Source organism: Nelumbo nucifera, chromosome 3 (genome assembly GCF_055504915.1).
Source record: "Nelumbo nucifera cultivar China Antique chromosome 3, China Antique-T2T, whole genome shotgun sequence".
NCBI lineage: Eukaryota > Viridiplantae > Streptophyta > Magnoliopsida > Proteales > Nelumbonaceae > Nelumbo > Nelumbo nucifera.
The window spans coordinates 103967056-103991383 of NC_142651.1; the positions used below are offsets into that span (position 1 = coordinate 103967056).

Here is a 24328-nt window from a genome sequence, read left to right on the forward strand (position 1 = left end):
TATTTTTACAATATATATATTTTATGTTAAAATGCAAGTAAGGTAACTATAACGTTGATTGCAAGTATGAAAGTAAATGACAACAGCCACAAGGCTACTATTTTATTTATGTTAACATTATACAATATATAACATTGTTTGAATATGACACATGGGTCACTGGGTCAGCTCAGTGCTTGTATCATCTGATCTGCGATCCAGTAACAAAAACAGTTTAATGTCCGGTCTGAGTCTAGCAACATTGGTCTGGAGAGAAATGAGGTGATTGATTGGGATGAAAAAGGCTAATAAGGAGTTGGCTGGTTAGGGGAAGGATGAATATGAAATGAAAATATAATATTAAATATAAATGATTGATAGTTAGGACAAGAGCAGAACTTTATTGCACAAAAAGAAGGCAGAAAAGGTGCAAGATAGTAACCACACAAAATGGGATACACAATATGGCATACTATCTCCAACAGATGAAGAAAATGAAAGGGTACTGGGTTTATAAAAGATATATTGTTTTTTGGACTCTCTGTTTCTTCTTGTTCTTTTGAATACTTAAACTTCCTACTTCCCACTTATATTAATCAATTATCTACTTTTTCGAAGGGAATAGAGATGAAGGGTAGTCTTTATAAGAGTCACACCATTGGCCACAATGTGTGAGAACATGGGTCATTTCTTGGTGGGATGGTAAAATCTTGGGCTAGCAAGCATGAGAACACAGGTTCAAGTCTAGGAGTGACCACTTTGTGCAAAAAGGTCCATATCCAGTTTACCCCTCCCAAGGCTAGCCAGGGCCACCATTGGATATTGGCCCTTTACACCTTTGGCCACGTCTTATTTTGGGTTAGGGTTTGATGGGGATGCACTGCCAATACATAGAGTCACATCACACTATAAAAGAGATAAATCCCACCTAAATATCATACTCTTGGGAGCATTTCTTGGGCCTAAAATGGCTTTGTGTTCCCTTTCCCTTCTTCAGGTAGGGGCAAGTGTCAAGCCATAAACCTGTCATATAGCCAACCTAATAAAGGGAAAAAGAAAAGAAGAATGTGACCTAACTTTTCCATTTTGTTCTTCTAGGATTTTTTTAACTAGTTGAGTGGAACATGCATTGCACATGTAAAAAGTGGGGGTGGAGTTGGAGACTTGGCATTGGAGAAGAATTAGGAAAGGAGAGATAAAGGGCAGGATGGAAAATTATAAAAATGTAATGACATTAATATTGAAATGTTTGAGAATAAACCAAATGGGAAATGAAACATGTGGTTCACATAATACCACCTTCACCATCAATGCCTACAATGCTCGTTGGATAAGATGCGGTGCAGGCGATAATAGTGGAAGATGATGTTCTCTTCCATTGTTGAAAGGGAAAGAACTCCAATTGGGTTTAAAAGAAGGGGAAATTGATCATTTTAAAAAGTTTTAGGGGCATTTAGGGATTTGGCCAGGCTCTAAAATGTGTTTGACCGTGTTAAGCGACTGGGCCACACCATTTCAGACCTATTTTATCTGATCAGAGTTTATGTATCAGACCTAAACACAAACAGGTCACATGTCTGAAAAGAAAGTTTTTCAGGTGTAGACATTTGGGGAGTGTTATCAAATGCCACCTAAATTAGATTTTACTATGATTCTTCAACTTTGTTGATTAAGGAAAAATTGTTATTTCTCTAGGTCTATAAATCTTGTGTTTCTTCATCTAGAAGTCAATGAAGGCTTTAGGGTTGCTCATATACTTTCTTAAGATTGGCTTATGTGGGACTCAACATTAGACATGTTCATTGGCCGGGCTCAGGCCGGGCTTTTACTCCTCATTAACAGGATTTTTTCAGGCCCGAGCCCGAGCCTGAGCCTGAGCCCAACCAACAGGCCTACAACTTGGGCCCGAGCCCGAAGCCCGACCTAACAATGATTTTTTTTTCACTTTTATTAAAGATTGCATCGTGAGTTCGCCGGAGTTCACTGGTGGCGCGGGTGTTTACTGGTGAGAATGAGTTCGCTGGAGTTCACTGGTGGCGCCGGTGTTCACTGGTGAGAATGAGAACATTGAGAAGATGGAATACACAGAGAGAGAGAGAGAGAGTGCGAACTCACCGTCGCAGTTCACTGGTGGTGCCGGTTCCTGAGAAAGTGAGAATATGTGACAGTGAGTGAGAAACTGAGAATGAGAACCGAGAGAGAGAGAGAGAGAAGACTCACTACCGGAGAGAGAGACGACCGGTGCCTGAGCTTGTGTGTCGCCTCTGAGACTAAGAATGGTGGCTGCCTTTTGGGTTCGCGCCAGTTCTTGAGAGTGAGAGTGAGGAGAGAAGATAGAAGATGAAGATTGAAGAGAGGGAATAGGAAAGGGTTATTTGGCTAGGGTTTAGAATAGGTTACACTTGGCCGGGTCGGGCTTTTGTGGCAAATCCCGAGCCCAGCCCATAAAAGAGTCGGGCTTGGGCTTTTAGGCCCGAGGTCAAGCCCGCGGGCTAATATCTATGCCCAAGCCCATCCGGGGGTCGGGCCGGGCCGGGCCGGGATGGCCCGTCGGGCTACCCGGCCCATGAACAGGTCTACTCAGCATATGGTGACAGTTAGATTCTGTCATTAATCATGGACTTAGGTCACTGAGCTTTTAATTGGGATGTGAAGTCCAGTAATGGCCTTATCACCTTGTTCACTATTCTTTTCTTATTTATTGTGACTATTGGACATTAAAAAACCATTACAGCTCCTAAACGGCCCTTTCTTGTGATCATTCTTCTTCAACATTTTTTACATCTCTATTTTGTAGCTTTCCTGGCATTGTTATTTTGACTAACATGTAATCTTATGAAAGATGAATACCTGTCTTTCTCGCAAAACTATATGCATTATGATTCCCTTATATTTTTCTTGTTATATTTATTTTTAGTGCAACTGTCTAGCTCATGATTCCTCATTGACACGTATTTCCTTTGACTCTCAATAGGATCTCTGGATACAACAAACTGCTTGGCCAAATGGAATTATGGAACAAATGTCTTGCAGATATTCTCTAAGCTGGAAATATTTATACACCAGAAAGATCAGTATGGGAATCTTGTTCCGGGTTTATATGAATTTGACGCTGAAGTTGTAGAGAAGGGAACAAACTTGTCTATCCCAATAGCAGATTTGCAATTTAAAGAAGTGATACCAGGCATTCAGTTATTTTCTTTCAGTGTACTTGAACCAGGGGAATTTGTGCTGACAATTTTTGATATGGAGCAGAACCAGAGCATCTCCAATATGCCCTATGACTACACTGTCTTTGTAGGTATGCTGTTGTTGCTAAAGAAAGTTGAGAAAATATTGTTGGTCTCATTCCTTATTATGTTTCATTTTTTTCTCTTTTTACTACTATATGATCCCATATTGGCAGTATCTCAAGTATTTTCTTTCTACAATATTTTCTATAGTATATATTTTCTTTATGTGGGTCTTTGGGAGTGAGTACTTTACTACTTTACAATCATTTGTTTAGGTTGTATGAATTATTTTGATGCTTAAATACATTATCCAGTTTAACTTGTAGATTCTGTAATATAGGAGAGGAGGCAGAGATTAGAGACCTATTGATTGACCCTTTCTTTGTTACTTATAAATAAGGCTATTATCAAATGATGGTCCAGGCAATGCAGTGTGGACTGTTATATGAGGATCTAACCTCCAGCATTTTTTTGAATAAAGTGGCTGCTCAAGATCTGGTTTGTCATAGTCTTCACAACACTTTCCATGGAATCTTTGCTATTTGTATTCATTCTTCACAAAAAGTAAACCAACAGCCTTTTATTTGATAAAGTGCATGCTCATTTTACTGTGTTTAATCTTATCATGCCATACCAGATTGCACACTATATTTGTGGATGCCTCATGATACATCTATTCTCACTTTTCATACAGTAGATATTCAAGCTTTGATGCCTTCATACATCTAGTTAGATACTTCACTTTCTTCCTTGTACCAAAATAGGTTTTACTGGGCTGAGAAATTCAAGGAAATTGTATCCACTCAATGTGCATATTAGGGCTAACCTTGCAATTTCCTATGGTTAACATAATCGTTGAGGTTCTAGTAGTCTTGTTTGAAGTCTCTGAGTTTCTACTTGCTAACTTTAGACATCCTGAACCGCCAATTATCTTACTTGGACAATAACTAGTATCCTCTTTAGGTTGAGCAATAACACGAGAATCAAGAAAATTATTTGAAGAATACAAATGATAGTCCCAAATCAACTACTTTATTAGTTTGCCAGCCCATTCAAGAGAAAATCTCTCTCTCTCTCTTTCTCTCCCTCTCTCTCTCTCTCTCCCTCTCTCTCTCTCTCTTAGAATAGTTGGCTATCTATGGTCTTAGGAGGGATAGTCATATCATTTACCATTGTATGTCTCTTTAGAGATGTTTGGTAGCATCTTTACTGTATAATAATGTCACTTCCTTGTTTTGGTCATTTTACATGTTTTCTGTGTAGTTTGGTCTTCAAGTTTGATTTTATAGCACAACTTAGTTGTGTTTTTCATGGCAATTAGTTAGGTAGTCTAGGAGTCATTGAATTATCTTATGATAGTGGCAATTCTAAAATTTCAATTTTCCTAGTTTTTTGTAGGATTGGCCACCACTATAGTCCATATGCTTTGTGTTTGGATCCAAAAACGTGGTGAATTTGGAGATTATTTTCTGCTTGTGTGACTTAGTGAGTAATTCCCTAAGTCCTAGAGTGACTCTAGGAACCCTATAAATGATACCTAAGTTTTTCTTCTTTCTCTGTCTTCTCTTTCAAGTTTTCTGAGTTAATCCACCAACATCCATCAAAGACAAGAAATAATCAACAGCTATTATTTAACATCAAATATATGACGTAATTATTCCTATTAATTCTTCCCTCAATTCTTTTCAACTTTCAACTTGCACATTTCTCTAAGAGAGATTTCTCTCTTTAAATCATCAGTACTTGATCTTGGTGAAAACCATGTTTGGTTCATCCATACTCCATATTTTAGTTTCCTTTTCATCTTATTAAAATTATTTTCAAAAACTCCACTAAAACCCTAGTTGTCAAAAGTTTCTAATCTTGAGAAACTTTTGACAGTTAGGGGATCTTTTCTTTGTTCTGTCAGTGATGATAGGGGAGTTTGAGCATGGATTTTGGATCTTCATTTTAATCTTTGGTTTAATTAGGGTGGCATTGTTTTTTATTTCCTCTATCGGGTGACTGCTTGTTACCTTGTATCTTCTTCTTTCTTTTCTCAATAAATTTTATTTTATTACAAAAAATATGTTCCTAATCTTGAAAACTCTCATCTTGTTATGCCAAACCATCACAGAACCTTTCCTAATTAAATCTTCTTAGTAAGCTCACTATCCTAAGCATTCCTTTAAAGCAGCATGAAGAAGTTCTATTCCAATCTCAAGATATTAAATATTCTCTTTTAGAAATTTCTGCACAAATGTGCAGAAATTTTAGCACTAAATATCCTTAGACAAACACTCGTCCACCTTCCGTATATCTGCTTCTAGCCACAAATATACTGTTTCGACTAGTGCTACAGTAGTCCGAACTAGAAAGAGAAGAAGAAGAAGAAGAAGAGAAGAAGAAGAAGAAGGGTCTGTCGAAATCTGATGGATTATCCATACAGTCGACCCCCTTAATCTATATTAGACTCTAATAATCTTTACAAAGACAAAAATGCCCTTACTTAAGTGTGGGGCAGAGTGACTCTAATAACATTACCACATAAGCAAGCTACTTAACAAACATAAGAAGACTAAACTACCCCTATTTGGCACACTTTAACACTCCCCCTCAAGCTGGAGAATATATGCCATATAATCCCAGCTTGTTACATAGATAGTTCACTTTCCCTGAGCTTAGAGCTTTTGTAAACAAATCTGCCCACTGGTCATTCGAGCCCACATGTTCTGTATTTATCTCTCCAGCAAGAACCTTCTCTCTCACAAAGTGGCAATCAACCTCTATGTGCTTTGTTCTCTCATGAAAGACAGGATTGGATGAGATATGGAGTGCAGCTTGGTTGTCACAGTACAATCTCATAGGTTTATCCATGTGAAATCCAATTTCTTGTAGGAGATTCCTCAACCACACTAATTCACAGGTAGTGTGAGCCATGGCCCTATATTCGGCTTCAGCACTGCTTCTGGCCACAACCGTCTGCTTTTTATTCTTCCATGTTACAAGATTTCCTCCAAGAAATGTGCAATAGCCTGTAGTAGATCTTTTGTCATTCACTGAGCCTGCCCAGTCTGCATCTGTGTACCCAACTACTTCAAGTTTTCCCCCTGGTTTATACAATAGCCCACGGCCTAGAGCTCCTTTGAGATACCTCACAGTTCTAAGGATTGCATCCCAGTGAGGTATACGAGGGTTCTGCATGAATTGGCTCACCACATTGACTGCAAAGGAGATGTCGGGTCTCGTGATAGTCAGATAGTTCAGCTTTCCCACTAGTCATCTATACCTTCTAGGTTATTCAAATACTTCTCCTGTATCACTGTTCAACTTAACATTTGGTTTCATAGGGGTCTCAGCCGGTTTTGCACTTAACAGTCCTGTTTCTTCCAATAGATCAATGACATATTTCCTTTGGCACAGATTTACACCTTGTTTTGACCTGACAACTTCTATTCCCAAGAAATACTTTAATGTTCCAAGGTCTTTTGTTTGAAAATGATTTTGCAGAAATACCTTTAGTTTGCCAATCCCCAATTTATCACTACCAGTGATGACAATATCATCCACATAGACCACTAATAAAATCTTCCCAGCTTCTGAGTCACAGCTGAACACTGAGTGATCAACCTGGCATTGCTTCATTCCAAAACTCTTCACCACTTCGCTGAACTTCCCAAACCAAGCACGTGGAGATTGCTTCAACCCATAAATTACCTTCTTCAGTTTGCACACCTTACCAACCTCCCCCTGAGCAACAAACCCAGGTGGTTGCTCCATATATACCTCCTCCACCAGATCACCATGGAGGAAGGCATTCTTTATGTCAAGTTGAAAGAGAGGCCAATCATACATAACTGCCAAGGAAATTAGTACACGAACAAAACCAATTTTAGCCACCGGAGAGAATGTCTCCATGTAGTCCACTCCATACAACTGTGAGTAACCTTTAGCAACAAGTCTGGCCTTCAGACGCTCCACACTACCATCTGGCAAGTATTTCACAGTATACACCCATTTACAGCCCACAGCATGCTTACCAGGTGGGAGAGTAATAAGTTCCCACGTTTGAGTATGTTGAAGAGCAGAAAGTTCCTCCTCCATTGCCCGCCGCCATCCAGGTGAACTAAGAGCTTCTTGAACATTGTTAGGTATGGAAATAGAGGACAAAAGTGAAACAAACTGGCGATGTGAGGTAGAAAGACGAGATAATGAAACAAAATTGGAAATGGGATGGAGGGTAGAACTGCGTTTACCTTTCTGTAAGGCAATGGGTAGGTCAAGGTCTGAAGATTCAGCAATAGGAGCCATGAGAGGATCCGCAGATGAGGTATGAAGAAAACTGAAGAGAGGAGAGCTTGAGAGTTCAGCAATGAGGATCTGAGAATGAGAGTTTCGAACCTACTCTCTCTCAGCACCCTAACATTCTTTTATTAAGATATATTTGAATAATTACAAGGAGGCCCTTAGGTGGGCAAGAATTTACAAAGAACTTAATATAGACAGGATGGGCCCAGAATAAGGCCCATTACAGAAAAGAAACATAAATAACAAGAAAGAATAAACAACCTATGGGCCATTCGGCCCATCTTCTCTACACTCCCCCTCAAGCTGAGCATAGATGTCAATCATGCCAAGCTTGCTGGTATCATGTTGAAGTTTTGCCTTGGGAATGCCTTTGGTGAGAAAATCTGCCAACTGTCCTTCAGATGTGATGAAAGGAAGACACACTTCACCCGAAGAGATCCTTTCCCTAATGAAGTGTCGATCAACTTCAATATGCTTGGTTCTATCATGTTGCACTGGGTTGTGAGCAATGTTGATGGCAGCCTGATTATCACAGTACAACATCATTGGCTTGTCATATTCAACTCCAAGTTCTTCCATCAATGATTTTAGCCATAATAATTCAGAAACTCCATGTGCCATGGCCCTGTATTCTGCTTCAGCAGAGGACCGAGCAACAACCGATTGTTTCTTGCTTCTCCAAGAAACAACATTACCAGCCACCAAGCTGCAATACCCAGAAGTAGATCTTCTGTCATCAATGTTTCCGGCCCAGTCAGCATCGGTGTAGGCTTCAAGTTTCATATGACCATGCTTGGCAAACAGAATACCTTTTCCTGGGGAGCCCTTCAAATAACATAGGATTCTCTCTGCTGCTGCCAGATGAGTGTCTCGGGGAGCATGCATGAATTGGCTAATGCAACTGACTGCATATGCAATATCTGGCCGAGTCATGCATAGATACAAAAGTTTCCCAAGAAGTCTCTGAAAGATTCCTTTGTCTTCTAACAATGTCCCTTCTGAGGCTGAGAGTTTATGACTCATATCAATAGGAGTAGCAACTGGTCTAGCACCCATCTTTCCAGTCTCGGAGAGCAAGTCAAGAACATACTTCCTTTGGGAGATAAGAATTCCATCCTTGGATCGAGCCACTTCTATACCAAGAAAGTATCTTAAGTCCCCCAAATCTTTAATCTCAAACTCTGTATGGAGAAAAGATTTTAGATCATGAATTCCTGAAACATCATTACCAGTCACTACAATATCATCTACATACACAATGAGGTATACTACCAGAGGTCCACTCCTCTTCACAAAAGGAGTATGATCGGACTGTGTCTGCACATAACCAAAGTTAACAAGTGCTGTTCTAAATTTCTCAAACCATGCTCTAGGGGACTGTTTTAGTCCATAAAGAGATTTCTTCAGCCTGCATACCTTCCCTTTCATATCAGTTCCATACATCCCTGGAGGAAGAGACATATAAACCTCCTCATGTAATTCACCATTCAGAAATGCATTCTTCACATCCAATTGATAAAGGGGCCAGTTAAAGTGAGCAGCTAAAGATAGAAGAACCCTCATAGATGTCATCTTGGCAACAGGTGCAAAGGTCTCTAAATAATCAATCCCATATGTCTGTGTATAGCCTTTTGCAACCAACCTGGCCTTGTACCTTTCAATAGTGCCATCAGCTTGGTATTTGATAGTAAAGACCCACTTGCAACCGACTGGATCCTTCCCTTCAGGCAAATCCACCACTTCCCATGTGTCATTCTTGTATAGGGCATCGATTTCAGATCTCATAGCATCCCTCCACTCTGGAATCTTAAGAGCTTCTGACATAGACCTGGGAATAGGATGAGAAGCAACAGAAGAGAGATAGGTAAAGTATGGAGGTGAAAGCAAACTGTAAGAAAGGTGCTTGGAAATGCAGTGTGCAGTGCACTTCCGTTTTCCTTTCCTAACAGCAATGGGAATATCAAGGTCAGGGAAGGATGAATCCAAAGATGCTGAAACAGTACCTGTTGTCTCTTCTGTGACTGGAAGTGTATGAGGCCCATGTGTTGTAGGAGAAACAACCTGCACATTTCTGGATCTTTGCCTTTGATACACCTTGGGATTGAGGATAGGATGAGGAGGTAGAGTACTAGGACAAGGGGAAAGGAACGACTGATCCACCCTTGATGCATTTGAAGGAGAAGCAGACACATCAAGAGACTCAACAGGGACAGGAAGAGCAAGAGCAAACACTTGTGACAAATCCTCCCCCTGTGGACAATGTCCTTCTGGAGAGGAACCATAAAAGGGGGAAAGCTCATCAAAGGTGACATCCATTGAGACATACCGATTGCCAGACTTTGGATCAAAACAACAATAACCCTTCTGTGTGGGGGAATAACCAAGGAAGATACACTTTTGAGCTTTGGGTTCGAATTTATGCCTTTGGACACTTGGAACATGTACATAACAGGTGCAGCCAAAGACACGAATAGGGACAGGAAAAAGGTCCTTGTCTGGATGAAGAAGATTGAAGGGAGACTTAAACCCCAAAACCCTGGATGGCATACGGTTTATAAGATAGGTAGCAGTAAGAACAGCATCACCCCAAAACCTGGTAGGAACATGTGAGGCAAATAAGATACTTCTTGCAACTTCAACAATATGCCTATTTTTCCTCTCAGCAACCCCATTCTGTTCTGGGGTCCTAGCACATGAGCTTTGATGAATAACCCCCATGTCAGAGAGATAGCAGGATAGGTTTTTCTCAAAGTATTCTTTTGCATTGTCAGATCTGAAGATTTTAATCCTGGTATCAAATTGGGTTAAAACAAATTAATGGAATTGTCTTACAAGTCTTGGAACTTCATCACGGGATTTCATCAGGAATATCCAAGTGAACCGAGAAAAATCATCAATAAACAGGATAAAATATCTATAGCCACCCATGGAAGGTAAGTGGTAAGGCCCCCACACATCAGAGTGCACAATATTAAAAGGAAAAGATCTTTTATTACTCAAAGGATAATTGTTTCTACAATGCTTTGACAATTCACAAGACTCACAATGAAGACTAGACAAACTAATTCCCTTAAACAGTTCAGGGAAAAGATGACTCAAGGCAGAAAAAGACAGATGACCAAAACGATGATGACACAACATAATCCGACTAACAGACTCTGAAGAAACAGATCCAAGAGCAGCATTCCCAAGATGATCAGTGCATTGTTCCGGGGTATCAAGCAGGTATATTCCGTTTGCCTCATGGCTACTCCCAATCACCTTCTGAGACTCCAGATCTTGAAAAACACAGTCGGAAGGAAAGAAGGTTACACAACAGTTTAGTGATTTGGTTAAACTGCTTACAAACAACAAATTTGTATTTAGTTTAGGTACATGAAGGGCAGAAGGTAGGAACAAGGAATCCGTAGCCTTGATGGTTCCCTTACCAGAGATAGGGGCAAGTGAACCATCAGCTAAAGTGATTTTATCACGTCCAGGGAGCAAGTCATATGAAACAAATAGCATAGAAAGATTAGTCATATGGTCAGAAGCACCTGAGTCAATAATCCAAGGGATCTTGAGATTACCTGAAGTGGTAGCATGATTGGCAGAAGCCCTTATACCTGAATGAGCAAATGCTGAAGCAGCAGAAGAATTGCCTGAAGGGTTGGAAGAAGATGTCACATCACTCAGCTGACTGATCATCTTCCCAAACTTTTCATATTCTGCTCTCATGGCTGCCAACTGTGCAGAAGCAGACATTTCTTCACTAACTGGCCCGGCAGCTACATTTGCACTTCCTGATCTTTTACTATCATACTTTTTCTGAAACCGACTGGGAACAAGATTAGGATGTAATTTCCAGCACTTATCATTGGTGTGCTTTGACTTCTTGCAGTACTCACATATAACTTCTTTCTTTCCTATGCCACCAGAAGTTCCAGCATTCCCTTTGGTGTTAATCTCCATATTGGCAAAGTGATCATTCATATCAGCCCCTTGAACCTGAACAGCCCTTCTGCTCTCTTCACTACTCACCAATGCATAAGCTTGTGACAAAGAGACACACTCCTTGGAAAGAATATTCTGTTTTGTGATATCATATTCTGGGTTTAGTCCAGTTAAGAACTCAAATACCCTGTTCCTTTCAACCAATTTTCTGTAGGTCTCTGCATCATTGGTGGTGTCCCAAGGTACAACTTCTATTAGGTCAATCTCTTGCCATAAGGACTTCAGGGTTGAGAAATATACAGCAAGAGGTTTCTCCCCTTGTCTTAAATTCTTTACATCACTTCTCAATTTATATGCCCGGGCCACATTGAGTTTTTGTGAATAGGTTTCCGCAACACTGTCCCAAATTTCTTTTGCTGAATTCATCCATAGGTAGTGTTGGCTGATTTGCGGCTGCATTGAGTTCACAAGCCACCCAATGACAGTGTAATTTTCTTGCATCCACTTCTCGTAGGATGGATCATCTTCTGGGGGAGCCTTCTTACTCCCGGAAATGAATCCCCACTTTCCTCTACTACAAACATGAATCTTTACTGATTGTGACCATGCCAGATAATTAGTTCCATCTAGTTTAATTGTGGTCACAGTCAATAAGGAATCATTTGGAGTTCCCTGAACCAGTCCATATTCGGCACCACTTTTGTTTTCAAACTCTGAGGAGTACATCATGTAAACACTCTAAACAGAGTTCAGCCGACCACAAGAAGACAATATACTGAGTTCAGCCTTCAAGAAGTAATCAGAAACTCCTAGGCACTGTGCAATCAGCCGAAGTACCTTTTCAAAGTTGTGCACTCAGCCAAGAAGAGTAAATACCAATCGGTATTGCTGAACAGGCCTTTTCACAAACACAGTGTGGGCAATAGAGACAGCCCCACTGTCAAGGAAGAGAAAAGACCCCAAAAACAGTTCGTACAGCCCCTTAAAACAACCAAAATATGAGTAACAATACACAGCCTTGTTACAAGGATGTTTCGGCAGGTTTTAACAGTCCAAGAAGAAGAGAAAAAACATTCCAGAAATTTCTGGGTTAAACCAGATTTAATGCAGTCGAAGGTAGTACAGAACAGCTAGGGTTTTCGGACACTTCAACAGTCCAAACACAGTCGAAGATAATACAGAACAACCAGAAACTGAGCACAACTTACAGTTCGAGCTTCAACAGTCCAAACACAGTCGAGCTTCAAAAACAGAACAACCAGTCCAAACACAGTCGAGCTTCAATAGTCCAAACACAGTCGAACTTCAGAGCAGAAAACTGAGCACAACTTACAGTTCGAGCTTCAACAGTCCAAACACAGTCGAGCTTCAATAGTCCAAACACAGTCGAACTTCAGAGCAGAAAACTGAGCACAACTTACAGTTCGAGCTTCAACAGTCCAAACACAGTCGAGCTTCAAAAACAGAACCGAGCTGTTCCCCTTCTCCTTCCCTTTTTTTTTTCCTCTGATTCTTCTTGGCCACCGAACCCCTTCCTCAAGAGATTCTAGTCTTGGGCTCGTCCATTGACCTCCAAGAATCAGGCAGTATGTGACTAAGCTTCTAGCCCTATGATATTCAGGTTCAAATATGCTCTGATACCATGAAGAAAACTGAAGAGAGGAGAGCTTGAGAGTTCAGCAATGAGGGTCTGAGAATGAGAGTTTCGAACCTACTCTCTCTCAGCACCCTAACATTCTTTTATTAAGATATATTTGAATAATTACAAGGAGGCCCTTAGGTGGGCAAGAATTTACAAAGAACTTAATATAGACAGGACGGGCCCAGAATAAGGCCCATTACAGAAAAGAAACATAAATAACAAGAAAGAATAAACAACCTATGGGCCATTCGGCCCATCTTCTCTACAAGGTAGAAGCCGGAGGAGGGGCAGGTGTCGTTCGACGTGTATACACTTGTCGGATCGGTGGTCGTTCAGTGGTGACCTGCATTGGATGAGGTGATGAGTCTACTCCAACAACAGGCCCTGGAACTGGATCACTGATAGGAAGAGGAAGAGGAGGTAAGGGTGAAGACAAGGGTGCTTCATGACTGGAGAAGGGTAGAGACTCAAAAAAGGTGACATCAGGGCAGACATAGCACTTTCGGGTAATGGGATTATAACACTTGTACCCTTTTTGAGTCCGAGAGTAGCCAAGGAAGACACATTTAATTGAGCGTGCATCTAGCTTGTGGACAAAGTGGGAAACAAGATAGAGAAGGGGGACCGACCATGAAGAATAAAAGAGGGCATCCGATTAATGAGAAAACATGCAGTGAGTACAGCATCACTCCAAAACCGTTTAGGAACATTCATGTGGTGAAGCATAGGCCGAGCAGTTTCAAGAAGCTGACGATTCTTCCGTTCAGCCACCCCATTTTGTTGAGGGGTGAAAGCACATGAGGTCTGATGAATAATGCCATGCTGTTCTAAATATTGTTGAAATGAAGTAAGAAAGTATTCACAACCATTATCTGAACGAAGAACTTTGATTGGAACACCAAATTGTGTGCGTATTTTAGCATGGAATTTTTGAAAAATGGAAAATAATTCACTTCTTTCTTTCATTAAGTAAATCCATGTCATTCTTGAACAATCATCAATAAAGGAGACAAAATACTTGTACTCACTATAAGACTCTATTTTGATTGGACCCCAAACATCTGAATGAACCAAAGAAAAATGACTCAACATATGACTCTCAACTCTTGGACTGAAGGACACACGATGGTGTTTACCAAACTGACATGACTCACATTGTAAAACTGACAACTGACTCAATGATGGAACCAACATCTTGAGAACCTTGAGAGATGGATGTCCCAGTCGGCAATGCCATTGTAGAGGAGTAAGGGAAGTCTGAAGTGCAATTGAAGATCCACCACCGTCAAGGTAATACAATCCACCAGTTTCATGCCCCCCACCAATCTTCTTCCCCGTCTTGAGATCCTGAAAAACACAAGTGGAAGGAAAGAAGGTAACAAAACAATTAAGAGCTTTGGTTATTTTACTAACAGACATAAGATTGAATGGAAACTTAGGTACATATAAAACAGAAGATAAGGGGACAGAAGCCATGTCAATATTACCAACACCACAGATGGGAGATGAGGACCCATTGGCAAGTGTAACAGTTTGTGATGTGGATGTTTCAGAAAGAGATGAGAACACACCTGGAGTCCCGGTCATAAGATCTGAGGCTCCAGAGTCAATAATCCAGGAAGGAGTTTTAGATGACATGCAAGCAATACCTGATTGGGCAAGTGTGGCAGTGGTATGTTGTGAAGTAGTTTGAAGGAACCGTTCATACTCATCACGCGGTACACTCACCATCTCCCTCCGAGAAGTAGATGTAGATGTGGGAGGAGTTCGGCTTGCCAGTTTACTGTCACTGATATCAACCTCGCTTGCTACAGCATGATTAGCCCATTTAGAGGGAGGGCCATGTAGGTCATAACAGAAATTCACTGTGTGTCCTTCCCTACCACAATGAGTACACTTCCTTGTAGAGTTATTTTTTCCTCTGCCACGGCCTCCCCCTGAGTCACGGCCACCCCGACCAATCATGGAATTGCCACGGCCTCCTCTAGGAGCATGACCACCCCCTCTTGTACTATGTCCACCTCCTCTAGTTGTCACAAGTGCTGATCTATCAGACTGTGTGGGGTTCTCAGTCTATCCCAAAGAAATTCTACGAAGCCTTGAGAATACTTCCTCAAGTGTAGGAAGAGTAGAGCCCCCCAGTATTTGGGCTCTAACTGGTTCATATTCCGACTTCAGCCCCACTAAAAATCTTGTAACATCTAGTTGTTCCCTTTGTTGTTGCTGAACTTTAATATCTGGAGTGAGGGGATGATAGACATTGAGTTCATTCCTTATATTCTTCATGTAGGCATAGTACTCTTCTAGTGTTTTGGTTCCTTGTTGTACATCAAAGTACTCCTGATAAAGCTGATATACTCTTGTTGTGTTATCTTGTCCAGAATATAGTTTCTTAGCATGCTCCCATATATCCTTAGCCGTATCAAGGAACATGAAGTTGACACTAATTTTGGGCTCCATACTATTCCACAGCCAAGTCATGATTTGAGCATCTTCTTGTTCCCAATCATCAAACCCTGGAGAGTCAACCGGTGGCTTCTCATCTCTTACATGCTTTACTTTCTTCTTTGCCTTGAGAAAAACTTCCACTGATTTAGCCCATGGAACATAGTTCTCCCCATTCAGCTTTATTGAGGTCATTTGTACCCCTAGGTAGTTGGGGGAAATAACCACACTAGGTTTCTGATCATTGTACCCATCTCCTATTGCTGCCATTGTACTCTTTCACAGTTGCCTCTAACCTTACTTCTCAGCTACAAGCTGATTGATGTTGTTCACAGTTTGATACTTCAGCACCTATTGCAGCCCCTAAACACAACAGTGGGAGCACACACTTGTTCTTATTCACACTACTGCTGACTTCACACACCTACGACCCACATAAGCATCAATTTACCACTCACTAATAACAAATAGGCCCTCTTACAACCACTCAATAAAAAAAAATTGTGCATCACAAGCACCATAACACAATCAAATCTGCTACACCCAGTTCAGACTTGTTTAACACACTTAAGAGGGCATTACACAACCACAAAGAGCTCGGCAAGGTCACTACATTCCACCTTACACCACTCGGCCACTTACAGCAGCCCTAACACTACTCAACAACTCACAGCAGCCCTACACCATTCAACAACTCACAGCAGCCCTACACCATTTGGCTACTGCACACACAGCCCTTTCTAGGGCAACAATGAACCTAGTTCTCTAGGTTCCAATCAATACTAACAGCTTCTTGTAGGGTTTCTACCTAGAAATATCAGTAACACTAGAAGAAGAGATAACCGACCTTCCTTTGAGAATATCAACCAACCATTCACTGCTGAAGTCACTTTCCTTGCTGAAGAAGGTTATGCGCAGCAGAGAGAGACGAGCTGTGATGTTTCTGACTTAGGGCGAACCAGTTCTCTCCATTGACTGACCAGAAACGAAGGAGAAGAGTCACGAACACTGCTGAGGTGCTTTACCAACTGAAGTAGGTCAGGAGCATGGCTCTGATACCATGTTTCGACTGGTGCTACAGTAGTCCGAACCAGAAAGAGAAGAAGAAGAAGAAGGGTCTGTCGAAATCTGATGGATTACCCATACAGTCGACCCCCTTAATCTATATTAGACTCTAATAATCTTTACAAAGACAAAAGTGCCCTTACTTAAGTGTGGGGCAGAGTGACTCTAATAATACTGCCACATAAGCAAGCTACTTAACAAACATAAGAAGACTAAACTACCCCTATTCGGCACACTTTAACATATACAATCCATTTACTTAATCCTCAAAAATATTATTTTACTTTTCAGTTTTCCCCTATATTTGTTACAAGTTCACCCTTAGAATAAGTTGTCATACATAACTTTTTATAGCTGATTTGAGTTATTTAAGTCTTATCAATAGCAATATTTGGCATAAGGTTGAGGCTTACTGTCCCTAAACTATGATATATTTAGTAAAAGCATGTTTTCATTAATTGACTGAACTGTTTGAGCTTATCAGATACTTCTTGTTTTTTTCTATTTTTTAATATTCTATTTTTTCAACCTTATAGCGCACTTACATGAATATGTATGCTCAAATAAACCATTTATGTTGACAAATTTTCACCCAATTATTTTTCCTTTTGATTTTTTTTTTGAAAATAGGTTATTGTGATGAACTGAATAGCGTCATCAATGGATCTGGTTTAGCTGGTTCTATTGCTGGGAAAAGTTCAAACTTTTCAGTTTATCTGAATGATATGTATCATTATCCCTCTCCAGTAGATACAGCAACGCTTTGGGTGAAAATCATGAGCAAAGTTGATTCAAGTGATGTGTTGGCTAACATATATCCTGTGCAAATTGCTGATGGTAAAATAGCTTCAACTGCTACTTAAATGTTTCAATTCATTGAATATTTTCAATTGATATTTAGACCAAGAGGCATGCATCTATGTAACAGGTGATAGGCCTATGTTCACTGGAGAATATAGCTATGGTGCTGAAAATGTTATAGCAAGTAATCCTGCACTGTTTCTTGAGCCAAATAATAATAATGTAAGAAACAAATTTATATGATTATGTGTGTATTTGTTTGTGTAGCACTTTTTGGTGTACTGACAACAGTTCTATTTGAAGTCAGTCTACTGTAAGTGTAAAATTTCAGACTAGCATCTTTGATGTCATTTATACTCCTGAAAGATCTGGGACCTATGAGATTCAAGTGTTCTGTGGGAATATCCCACTCAATGGTGGTCATTCTTTTTTAATGGAAGTAAAAGCAGGTATCCCATTCATATGTTTCTTTTGTTGATATTCTCTTTTAAATTTGTATTCATCAGAAAAGGATTGATCAGGATGTACAAAAAAACGTCACTTCTATAGAGAAAGCATGCTTCCCATGAGAAATAGACTGAGGGATATCCCTGAATTCTTTCTTCACTAATAACCATGAGAGAACAGTTGATGTTTTTTGGTTGAAGGTCAATAATATGATTCCTTTTGCATTTTCATTTAAAGAACAAGCGGATAAGAATTTTTATTGTTTTTGCAAAGTTTACGAGCCAAGTTCTTGTTCTCTTTTAATTTTGGGCAACAAGTTACTTTCTATTCTTACTGATTCTATGCAAATGTATCTTCAGTTTTTACTTCAAATTTCTTGTCACTTGTTATTTTGTCTTCTTCATTAGTTATTCCTAGAGATTAAGGATGATTCTCGGTTTTTGTCATTCTCTCTTCAATTTTCTATTGATCTTTGAAACTGCAGTCGGTGTTTTTTTGCTAGTTCTCTTGTTTGTTGAAAAGAATTCTGATTTTAACTGAATAAGATCCTGCATCAGCAGAGTCCTTCTCTCTAGTTTTTTTTTTTTTTTTTTTTTTTACTTAATTGCTGTTTTAACTTGGGGCAATGCTAAAATTGCTCCACCTAAGAACCCTAGAGAACTTCAAGAGAAAACACTTAAAACATCCACTTGGCCATTTACATTTGGACAGATTCTAAACTTAGTTCTGCCTATTTTCTTCTCACTGTTCACAGTCCTAATTAGTCCAACCTTTCTTTTTCCTACCTTTCCCTAGTTCCCCTAACCAGTCTCTCATTAGGAAAGTTTTACCAATCTACTCTTGTATATGGGTACACCATTCAGCCCTCGTGTGTGACAAATTGTTAAGGGAATATCATTCAGCTTCAAGACCAATTTTTCAGATCCACGGTCAACTTCTAATTTAGTAATGATCGCTGCATGTAATGATTCTTCTAACTCTTCTTTTCTGATGATTGTTTTGTGCATGTCTGCAGGTGAGGTTGATATAACACTTTCACGCGTTGTTAAGTTTTCACCCAATGTACAAAATCTCATTAAAAATGAAGTAGTGGTTCAACTCATGGATTCATTTTCTAATCCTGTGCTTTCGCAACAATCGAAGCTGAGCCTTGTGATTGCTTCCATTAACAATTCTGAATCCCTCAGTTGGATGTTTTCTGATAACAAGGATGGATCATACGTTAGTTACTATCTAGCTAAGGATGTTGGAACCTATGAGATTTGCGTTTCATTTGAGGGAAAGTATTTGTATCCTTGTCCCTTTGGGGCTTACGTGTATAGCAGTAAGTTACAGTAGCTATCTTCTGTATTATGTAGCACTCCCTTATAATAATGTTATGGGGCATGAAATTTGTATTATGACATGGTGGCACATATATCAGATGATTTTGATTTTTTTCTTCTTTCAATGGCATTGGTATATACTTAAGATCATTGCTAGGATGGGAGATACTGGTTTGTCTATGCCTTGAAATCTATGGGTGTTGATATAAAAGATTTGGGTTCAAAACTTCTATCCAGAAATTAGTATTTCCTGAAATTCATTGTCTATCAGAAAGAAAAAGGCAATTAGGAATATTTCTATACACTTAACGCATCTAAAGAATCCTTTCTTGCAATTGTGCTCCATCAAGCAGCAATGGGAGGATTCGTGGAGATAGGCCGCTGGAGAAAAACATTGAAGATTGAAGCTAAGGAGCTTCTTTTCGAAGAACTGACACTAGGGAAGAAAGGAGAGGGATGGTGCTGGTAGAAGGTATGGGGGTGATTGAAGGGTTTAAGGAATTTTTGGAAGGTGCAAGTAACAAGGGTAAACACATCAGCTGTAAGGAGTTTCTTTCAGAAGCAGGAAGAAGATATGTAGTAGAGTGCAAGAGAAACTCTAAAGGGTCTTTCATAACCATGACGGAATACTTTGGCAAGGGTAGGAAGCAAACTGTTTTCTTCCCAGAGGGAAGGAAAGGTCAGGGTTGGAAGGAAGTTCTTGGGGTATTAAGTGAACTGCTGCAATGGTTGGGTGCTAAAAGAGAAGAAAACTCAACAGTAAAGGGAAGTCAAATAGTACTAGTAACCAGGTTGAGGATAACAAGCAAGGGGCTCTAATAGTGACAACTGGGGCAGGAAAACACATATTGGGAGCAAATCTAAAGGGAGAAGACTGGGGAAACAAACTGATAGTAAAAACATCAACCTATGTTGAAGACTGGAGGAAAGTTGCAGAGTTGTTAACAACAAGATTGAAGTTGCAGAAAATGTTCATCTTTAACTCCCTTTGGAAAAGGAAAGGCACTGCTGGATTTGCTTGAGAACAAAGTAGAAGGTGAGGCCTTAAACATTCAAGCTAAACTTGGGAATTTTACAATCTCAAGATGGTGTCCAGGGTCAAATGCCAGAGGCTTCTTTGTTGAAGATGGGGTGTTGGTGCGAATGCTAGGCCTGCCTTCTCATCTGTGGAAGCAAGAAACTGCTGAAGCCATTGCATTGATGTGTGGAGGATCACTTGGTGGAGTATTCTGGAGAGACCTCTACTCGGCTGCTATTCTACTAAATGGAGTAAAGCCAGAGGAGATACCACAGAAGATAGAGGTGAGAGTGGAAGGGCAGTTCTATGCAGTTTGGTTGGCTTCATCCGTTGAATCTCTGCTCTGAAAAGAGGCTCGCAGGGAGGGAGATGAGAAGATTGAAGAAGAAGAGCTGCGTGGAAGTAAGGGATTGGCTGGTTCAAACAAGAATATCACTTGCACTAAAATAGAAAAACACCTTTTGGAGAGAAGAAGAAAACAGTCTGCAGGGAGGTCAGACTTTTGCACAGGCCAATATTGAAGTTTTAAACAAGGAGAAGGTGTCGGTTCAGGGAAGAACCGAACCCAGGTCTAGTGACTCTGAACCGGACGAAGGATTGAAAGCGTGTGACTCTCCAAAAAGTCACGTGCCATCGCAAGTTGTTATTTATGGGCCAGGTAATCAGCAAAAGCCCATTAAGATGTTTGGGTCGACAATCAAAGGCTTAAAAGGGGCCTAGCCTAGGACAGCCCGTTTGAAAAAGAGTTAGGGGGACCACGTGAGTCACTTAAAACTCACGTGGTCGAACAGGGGGGGCTCTTCTAGACGGGACGATGTGTCTATCATCGTCCTCCTCGCGAGTCGCGACCTTCTACTGGTTGCCGCTCAGGAACGAAATCGACTGGACAAAGCTCGCTACAATGGATTCCTGTGAATAAACAAAGGAATATTTCGCCTGAAAGACGAAATCCTAGGTGCGCAAAAAGGAAGGATCTGACTTTCTTAGAAGATGGGGACTGGTCAAACGAGGAATACAGTGAAGATTCAAACACGAAGGACGCAGATAGTATAGGTAGTGTTGAGTTGCAGGTTAAAGGGGATTTCCTGGAGGAAAGCAGTTTCAATACGGAGATTCTGTTCCTAGAGGGAGATTCAACTGTTGGGGGTGAGATCGAGACAGGTAGGAAGGTTGAAACGTTGGCTATTGATGTTGTGCCAGCTACACCCTCCTTAATCGAGGGAGAAAATCAAAGAGAGTAGTACAGTATGGGGTTTGGCACAGAGAGACAGGACTCCCCTGGGTTATGTGAAAGTAGACCAGGAAGGGAGATACAGAGGCAGGGTCTGCTTTGAACGGGACCGGAAGAGGCTGCTAATTTAACCCAAACTACTTCACCGCAATGTCTGACTAGGGGGAAATCCATGGCTTCAGCTGTGAAGTCCCATTCCAAAGGCCTTTTTAGCCCTGCCTTGGGTTGTTTTCAGCCAGGTATGTGTGTCCCTTCGGTTTTTGGTATTGACCTGTGTGTTGAGCCTTTTGCAAATACCCCAACGTCTGCTCGAGAAGGAGATAGTGATAAGCTAGAGGGTGGAAAGGTAGATCCTGGAAAGAAAAACAAAGAAAAGGCTGATTGTGATGGGAGAGAAGGTAGGGAGGAGGAGATAGAAATAATTTGGGGATGGATTTGTTCAGATTTTGAGGAATGCAGAATTAGAGAGGGTTATGTGGAAGTGAGTTCAGGAAAGAAGGGGGCCCCGAAGGATGCAGGGACTGAAGGTGTAAAAGAGGGTAAAGGGATAGAGTTGCTTCAGATGGGAGATGGGGGCTTGAAAGGGGAAGATCTTAATGAGGGGAAGGAAAAGATGAAGAAATATAATAGGAAAAATGAAAAAAGGGAGGAAAATGTTGAGCAAGAGAAGAGAGGAGGAAGAGAGGAAGAGAGAAGAGAAGAGAGGATAGGCGAGAGGACTGAATGCCTCAAAAGAATGCATCAAGCGAGTGAAGCAGTTGTTATTTATACTATACTGGTTGTACAACATAAGGTATGGAAAAATTACAGAAATACCCCTGCGGTACTAAACTTGTGTACAACATCTGTCAACACTCCCCCTCATGTTGGGCCATAGATATCAATCATGCCCAACTTGTCACAGAGATCATGATGTCTAGAATAGTTTAGCCCTTTTGTGAAGATGCCTGCCAGTTGGTTTTCAGAGCTGAAATAGGGAGTACATACTTCACCTGTGATGACTTTCTCTCTGATAAAATGCTTGTCAACTTCGATGTGCTTTGTTCTGTCATGTAGTACCGGGTTAGCAGCAATACTTATAGCTGCTTTGTTATCACAGAATAGAGTTATGGGTTTATCCACTGGGAAACCCAACTCACTCAACAAAATCTTTATCCACATACCTTCAGCTACTCCGTGGGCCATTGCACGGTATTCGGCTTCAGCACTGGATCTAGCCACCACGGTTTTCTTTTTACTCCTCCAAGTAACAAGGTTCCCTCCTACAAATGTGCAGTAACCACTAGTAGACTTTCTGTCACTTTGAGATCCAACCCAATCCGCATCTGTATAAACTTCAACTCTCAAATGCCCGTGCCTTTGAAATAACAAGCCAGCACCAGGAAACTTCTTAAGATATTGTAGTATCCTCTATGCTACTTCAAGATGAGTAGACCTAGGTGCATGCATGAACTGACTGAGGACACCAACAACATAAGCGATGTCTGGACGGGTCATAGAGAGATATAACAATCTCCCTACAAGCCTCTGAAATTGTTTCACATCTTTAAGAGGTTCACCCTGGCTATCACTTAATTTATGGTTGGGGTCAATGGGAGAGTCAGCTGGCTTAACCCCCATCTTTCCAGTGTCCTGAAGCAAATCTAGGACATATTTCCTTTGGGAGATAAATATACATTTTTTTGATTGAGCAACTTCAATTCCAAGGAAGTATTTGGCAGGTCCTAGATCTTTCACTTCAAACTGAGTGGCAAGGAAACCCTTCAAACTTTGAATTTCATCATTCCAATCACCAGTAACAATTATGTCATCCACATATACTATTAAGGCAGCCATTTTACCTTCTCCCCTTTTCACAAACAGTGTGTGATCTGATTGACATTGCTTGTATCCCTTTTGCTGAACCGCAGCATGGAATCTGTTGAACCAAGCTCTTGGTGATTGCTTCAGCCCATATAAAGACTTCTTTAAATTGCACACTTTTTGTTCATTGCCTTGAGCCAGAAAACCGGGGGGTTGAACCATATAAACTTCCTTTTCAAGGTCACCATTCAAGAAAGCATTCTTGATGTCAAGCTGATGTAGATCCCAATTCAGATTAGCATCAAGAGAGAAAAAAACTCTAACAGAGTTCATCTTGACAACAGGGGCAAAAGTTTCTGCATAATCAAGTCCATATACTTGAGTAAACCCCTTTGCCACTAAACGAGTTTTATACCTCTCCACGGTTCCATCAGCCCCATGCTTGACCGTGAACACCCATTTACATCCAACTGGATCCTTTCCCTTAGGAAGATCAACAAGTTTCCACGTGCCATTTTTATGAAGGGCATTAATTTCTTCCTTCATGGCATTTGTCCATTCTGGTACTAAAAGAACTTCTGCCACATTCTTGGGAATAGGGACACTGTCAATGGAGGTAAGGAAGGCACGAAATGAGGGTGAAATGTTCTCATAGGAAACAAAGTTGGAAATGGGATGTTTAGTGGTGCACAACCTAACACCTTTCCTGTGGGCAATAGGAAGGTCAAGATCATTAGCAACAGAGGAGTCAGGAACATCATTGGGAGTCAAGTTACCTGAGTGGTTGGCACTTGAGGTGCCCCCAATGAGTTTGATGACACTTGAGGTACAGCTTCTGGATTCTCCACAGCTCTTGAATTTGGTTGGCCTTTGCGACGACGAGAAAAGACACGGAAAGGTGGAGGATCGGGAAGAGAAGGAGGCTGAACCAATGGCGAAGGATTAGGAAGAGAAGGAAACTGAACCGGTTTCTCCTCATGCCTATACTCCCCCTGAGGAGAAACAGGAAAAAAAGGCTCATCTTCAAAGAAAGTAACATCCATGGAGACATAGAATTTCCGAGAAACAGGATCAAAGCAACGATACCCCTTTTGAGTGAAAGAGTAACCAAGAAATATG

The 24328-nt window shown here is 40.8% G+C and overlaps 1 protein-coding gene across 5 annotated transcripts in view; it reads left to right on the forward strand.

The window, feature by feature from the left end:
- The window catches only part of GEX2 (gamete expressed 2), a 58318-nt gene that overhangs the window by 3852 nt on the left and 30138 nt on the right, over positions 1-24328 (forward strand). For 4 of the 5 annotated variants that reach the window (XM_088900028.1, XM_010261186.3, XM_010261184.3 and 1 more), the window contains exons 4-8: positions 2954-3280; positions 17215-17421; positions 17513-17607; positions 17693-17834; positions 18848-19156. In XM_088900028.1, the coding sequence (XP_088756154.1) occupies positions 2954-3280; positions 17215-17421; positions 17513-17607; positions 17693-17834; positions 18848-19156 (1080 nt within the window). The remainder of the gene's footprint in view (positions 1-2953; positions 3281-17214; positions 17422-17512; positions 17608-17692; positions 17835-18847; positions 19157-24328) is intronic. The other variant, XM_019198030.2, reaches the window with a different exon arrangement.